At 42.4% G+C, this 6,163-nt stretch overlaps 1 protein-coding gene across 1 annotated transcript; it reads left to right on the top strand.

Annotated features, from left to right (window-relative positions):
- The first annotated feature begins 338 nt into the window (after positions 1-338).
- On the top strand, positions 339-2,792 carry LOC147331792 (deoxyribonuclease-1-like). The gene is made up of 6 exons (XM_086290463.1): positions 339-502; positions 899-1,000; positions 1,550-1,708; positions 1,794-1,948; positions 2,024-2,117; positions 2,599-2,792. The coding sequence occupies exons 1-6, from the start codon at positions 365-367 to the stop codon at positions 2,647-2,649; spliced, it is 699 nt and encodes a 232-aa protein (XP_086146589.1). The 5' UTR covers positions 339-364; the 3' UTR covers positions 2,650-2,792.
- The last annotated feature ends 3,371 nt before the right edge of the window (positions 2,793-6,163 follow it).

Below are 6,163 nucleotides of genomic sequence, written 5' to 3' on the forward strand. Positions count from 1 at the left end.
CACACATACTTTGTGACAAACACACACACACACAGACAGCATCAGGACCTGCGTAACAGGAAATGTGATTATATTTGCATATTGACGATGTAACCTATAAAAATAAACGAATACTGCAGTTCGGGGTGATTTGCTCTGAGCTTTTCACCCGTGCAGCACGTTAACCTACACAAGTGTCTCAGTGTTGTTTATTCACCTGACTGTTTGTTAACTGTAAATCTCTGACAACCTGAAAATTATTAACCTGATAACCTAGGAAGTCATTAGCTTACATACGTGTAAAATAAATATGAAATCATTTGTAAGCGTCAGTGTTTCATGTGATTTCTAAGTCATTTTTAACATGTGACCTGTTTGGTGTAGGATGCATTTGGTGGGCACTTTGGGGCTTTTTCTGACCTTGCTGCATCTCTCTAACTCGCTGCTGCTGGGAGCCTTTAACATCAAATCCTTCGGAGACACCAAAGCCTCCAACACCACTCTGATGAACATCATTACCAAGGTCTGGGACTTTTCCCTCTTTGGTAGATATGACAGTTTGTACAAAATGTTTACATCCACCCATTTGTAATGCAATTTGGGTCAGAGTGCTTTCAAAACCAATCCAGAAGTGTTATCTTGTGTGTGCGTTTTGAAATAGTTTGAACTGAATTTTGAGAAATGCTTTGGATGATTTGGCCTGTTGCAGAAGTAAACCTGAATATTCCCAGAATATTCCCACCTCTATGCTTAAGGAATGATCAATGAAATAACTGGATGTGCAACAGCTGTAGCGTTGCCTTTACAATCTAAAGCTTAACACATGAATTTTTTCGTGCAAGGTAAAATATAAACAAACGTGATGTTGCAAGATGGACAATCAGGTGATTCATTTTCATTTTTTATGTGTGTTTTGCAGATTGTCCAACGCTATGACGTCATTCTGATCCAAGAAGTCAGAGACGGTGATCTCTCAGCAGTGTTGGACGGTGTTGGATCATCATCACTTAGACCTCAGAGGGTTAAAGAACCTCCCATAAGTTTCTCAAATAACCATTCAAAACAACTTGATTAAAAATTTATATTTCCAGCATGTTTGTAGTGTTTGAGGCATGTTTGAAGTAATTTAACGGCAAATCCTCCGTCTTTGTTCTGGCATAAACATACATCTTATACACACTCAGAATTCAGAAGAAGTGATTTTAAAAAAGGGGAAAAGCAGAACTACAATAAATTTGTCCCGAGAAGCAACTGGACATGTTTAGAAATGAAGTACACACTGGCAGCAAATGAAAAGGTGGTGATTTTCTCCACAGGGAGGCGCTGGTATCGGTGGCAAAAAGCTACACCTATGACGACGGCCCGGAGGAAACTGGACAAGACGCCTTTAGCAGGGAGCCGTTTGTCGTAATGTTCTCGTCCAAACACACTGGTAGGTGCTGTGGCTCGAGTTATACAGCTGTTTCTGCATCACACTGATAATGATGTGGATCCTCATTCAAACATTTGTGCGTGGTAGTTCCTGGGACATGTTAGTCACTAGTCCTTTATCATTCTCATGCGGTGTAAGCGCCTCCGTCACTGTCAACACTCCTTCGTTCCCTTCTCTTCTGTAGCTGTGAGAGACTTTACTCTGATCCCTCAGCACACCTCCCCAGAATCAGCTGTTCGGGAGCTAAATGCTCTCTATGACGTGGTGGCAGATGTCCGCGCTCGCTGGAACAATGATGTATTTACAGCCTGCAAGTAAAAATCATTTATTTGGTGGAAAAACACACATTCGGTAAATGCGACTCACACTACTCTCCCTGCAGGACATCGTGCTGCTGGGTGACTTCAACGCAGGCTGTAGTTATGTGTCCGGGTCTGACTGGCAGCAGATCCGCATCTTCACTGACAAGACTTTCCATTGGCTGATCACTGATGCGGCCGACACTACCGTGTCGCAAACTGTCTGCCCTTACGACAGGTAGACAGATTGTGGCAGGTCGTTCTGATGTGTGCACGCAAACTCTAAACTCTAATCATCTTTCTGTGTTTGCAGGATTGTGGTCACTGCGGACATGATGAGAGGAGTGGTGAAAGATAGTGCGAAGGTGTATAACTACATGACGGACCTGAATCTCAAACAAGATCTGGTAACAGATGAATTTCAATCCTTATCTCTGTAAGAATTCATTTGAACTAAAAAGCACAACCTGCCTCATTCCCCGCTGACACTAATGGAAACGTCAATATAAAAAGTTAACATAATGCTGTATTCACTGCAACTGAGACCATAGACTCGTCAGCAAAATGTTTACTGAGCTCCAATCAGAAGAGAGGCATTCTACACAAAGGGCAAAGCAGTCGCCCCATCAGAAATCATGCAGTTTTAAAGCACTTTTGCTTTTTTAATATCAGCTTTGAGCTACAGAAAATCGAGCAACTTTGTAAAGCAGTGGCTGTAGTAACGACCACAGAGATGCAAACAAAATCATAATGCAGTGTATACTGTAGTGATGGCATTACCATGCAGGCACGTTGAGTTTTTCAGCACTGGAAAGAAACCTGTGGAAACTGAAGCCGTCTGCAGCACAAACTGTGAGCCACTAAAAGAACGGTTTCTCTGTCTCTCAGGCGTTGGCTGTCAGCGACCACTTCCCCGTGGAGGTGAAGCTGAGCGGTTAGGCTCACGTTGCTTGAACCGTGACTTCCACAAGCTTTCCACACATCGTGCTCAATCTGCAGCCAGCACAATGATCATTCAGTTGGGGACTACTGTCAGCCACAGCTTCATGAAATGCAAATGCACAATAAAGCCACTAAAAGAATTTCACTGAAAACTTGTGTGTTGTAAAGAATTCGGCTTCTTGTTGCAGTGGAGCACATTTGTCTGGAACATTTACTGAGACCCTTTGTTGATTTGGAAACCTTTAATAACGCGTGTGTATTTTGTTTCACTTCCTTTGTCTGCTTAAATGTCTTCAGAGTTTTGAGTTACTGAAGTTTTTTAATTAATTTCCCAAAACAGCTCAGACACACAGCAAAACACTAACCTGCAAAACTGAGCCAAAAATGTTGAAAAAAAGCGGTAGAGTAATACAATCAGTCATCTTCAGTTACTCCTGTAAAGCTGAAATGTGTTCACCACATATGTTAACCTGTGATTTTTAAACACTGAAATGGAAAATCAGGTTGTCTGCATACAAAAAGCTAAAGACGCCTGGGAAATAGAGACACTAGAGTTTCTAATAGCGTCCAAGAGAAGTGTGCTTGGAGAGACGATAGCTGACTGCAGCCTCAAGATGGCAGTGATGTAGAAGCACATCACTTATGCTTTGGTATAACTGACTAGACAAGCACTGCTTGTCCTGGCTGAACAGTTGAGTTGGGGTTGCTGTAGTTCAGTTCTACTAATTGGAAGGTTTGCAGTTCAATACCAAGCTGCTGCAAAATACTTAGCCTCCCCCCCGAGGATGTAATATTAAAGTGAATACACGTGCTGATTTCATCTCTTTACATGAAAGAACATTTACTTTTCCAGGAGTCACATTAGTGACTTGTAGCTTTAGGCTTAGTAGACGACTCACACATTGACAAATCCAAACACATTTGAGGGTAATACTCTTAAATGTGTAAATGTAGTGCTCAAAGAAAACAGGGAGCACCACAGCAGAGGTCATTCATGTCTGTCACACACAGGACGTGACAGTGAAAAGTGTGGAGACACTGCACACCTGAAGTTTAGCCGATTGTGTTGCGCTGACACTCAGGTCCTTTTGAAGTGTCGTATATTGATTCAATTGTCCAAAACACAAACATACAAAGAATGAAAAATGCTCCTTGTTATAAGAATGCAAGATTCATTTTGATTTGGTTGTCCGCTGAATTTTTAACATTCTCAACTGTCATTTGAATGTAGAGACGTCTGAGTTACAGAGATAATGAATGAGAACCACACGCTTTAATCCATTTAATGTATGAATCCAGACATTTATTTGGATATTTCACAGTAAAAACCAAACATTTGTTAGAGATGACAAAGGCTTTGCCACATTTAGATGCACTAAAGGTCAGATTTGCTGTTAGTTCTTCATATGTGAGACTCTTTTGCAACAATTAGCAGTTTGCTCGCGTAAGCATACTGCAGGTAATGCTGAGTGATGGAGAAGGCTCGGCAGGTTGCCCGAGTGTACGGCTCTTCAAACCAAAACAAAAAGTCACACCCTAACCTCGAGTGTTTTTATTAACACCTTGAGGGGTAAATGCTGGGTTTTATCCCCCAAACATGTAGACTGCTCACTGCCTGATGTCAGATCACATCTGTAGCTGGTGCTACAAAGTGTGCAAACATGTTTCCCCTCTCTAAGCCTTTCTTCTCTTAAGCATCTCCAGATACATCCCCAGGGACTTCTGAATAGAGTCCTTGGTGATGAACTTGACAAAGTTATTGACATCAGCCTCTCTGTTAGCCGCCAGCTTGTCTATGGTTGGCTTCCTCATCATGGACTTTGTGAGCTGTCTGGCGTGATCTGCAAATGAAACAAATGCACATGTAAGGAAGCTGTGCATTCATATACAATTTCTTCTATGAATACTGACATGGGCTTCAATTCATTGCAAAATATATTCAATTGCAGCACTATTGTGGAGCACCTTTTATTTCTTATGTGGGAAAGTGACATTTCTAACAGGTGCTGAAAGCTTATGCTCTTTCTCTGCCTCCTGCACATCCTGCCAAGTACCAGGATGTACTAAATACTGCTGTACAGATGGAAATACACCCATATCGACACTTCTGAGGTACGAGGTTACATCTCCCTACATGCGGGTTCGTGGCACCTCACCTTAAAACAAACATACACTGATAGCAGCTCATTTTTTTCCTACCTGCCTTGGAAATGTTACCTGCAATTTTATTACCCAAATGGTAAATGGACTGGTTCTTATGTAGCGCGTTTCTACTCATCTGAGCGCTCAAAGCACTGATGAGGCCAATCACCGTGATGTCATCTGCAAACTTAATGATGGTGTTGGAACCATCAGCAGGTCTGCAGTCGTGGGTGAAGAGGGAGTAGAGGAAAGGGCTCATCACACAGCCTTGTGGTACACCGGTGTTCATTGTGATGGTAGATGAGCAGCGGTTATCCAGCCGGACATGTTGGGGGCGGTTGGTCAGGAAGTCCAGTAACCATTTGCAGATGAGGGAACTGATGCCCAGGTCTGTCAGTTTCCTGATGAGTTGTGAGGGGTGGATTGTATTGAATGCTGAACTGAAGTCTATAAACAGCATTCTGGCGTAGGTGTTTGTTAGGTATTTTAGTACCATGGTAGCATTTACTGGATATTGTTTTATAGTGACATTATGCAGGAAAACTCTGTCATTCAATAAGGCCCCTTTGTTTCAGTGTTTTTCTCTTTGACCCAAGAATTGATGTGTGAGAATCACAGGCTGGTACAAGGTTGAAATACCACAGAGATCACTCCCTCAGCTACATTAGTTTCTTAATCTTTTAGACGCCTGTTGAAGGCCAAATGGTTTGTTTCAGATTTCACTAATGTAAGAACTCTTCGTTTTGTGCCTTGAAAATATGTCGCTGAGATAATCACAATTGTAGCTGAACTAATAAACTACACAAAGGATGCTTCTTCACCCATGGGCAGGAAGACGCTGCCTTATCTTGGTCTGTACTGGTTTAAACTGATAATCTGCTGTCTCATGAATTTTACCCTCTATATAAACTGTTGTACTTGTGAATAAAGTTGAGTCACTTTGGGAAGACAATCTAAAGCAGTCTCTGTTTTCTTGTTCTCCCAAGCTGCTCCCGAGCTCGTACTAACACGCTGAATGGCATGCTTGAATATTACTTGAGAATATATTTGACTGTGTTACAGACTAAGGGACATTCTCTGCTGATAGGTGAAGGTACATTCTCTGCTGATAGACGTCCACGCCTCGGAGGAAGCCGATCCACGGAGTAGGCCCTGGAAACCGTTTCCTTCAATTTTGGTGTCAGAAGTGGGATCCTGACGAAGGTAGGCACTCGTCTTTTATTTTATAAGACTGTGTTATGCCTTTCTCAGTGATCCACATAGAAACGGGATACGCTGACGAGGCCTTCTTCAGTGGCCCACATAGTAACAAGTGGGATACGCTGAGGAGCCTTCGTTAGTGGCCCACATAGAAACACAGGAAGTTGCC

The sequence above is a fragment of the Aulonocara sp. 'chitande type north' Nkhata Bay genome, linkage group LG4 (assembly GCF_057382095.1).
Source record: "Aulonocara sp. 'chitande type north' Nkhata Bay isolate Kocher_YH1m ecotype deep benthic linkage group LG4, A_spYH_male_GT1.1, whole genome shotgun sequence".
NCBI classification, from domain to species: Eukaryota; Metazoa; Chordata; class Actinopteri; order Cichliformes; family Cichlidae; genus Aulonocara; species Aulonocara sp. 'chitande type north' Nkhata Bay.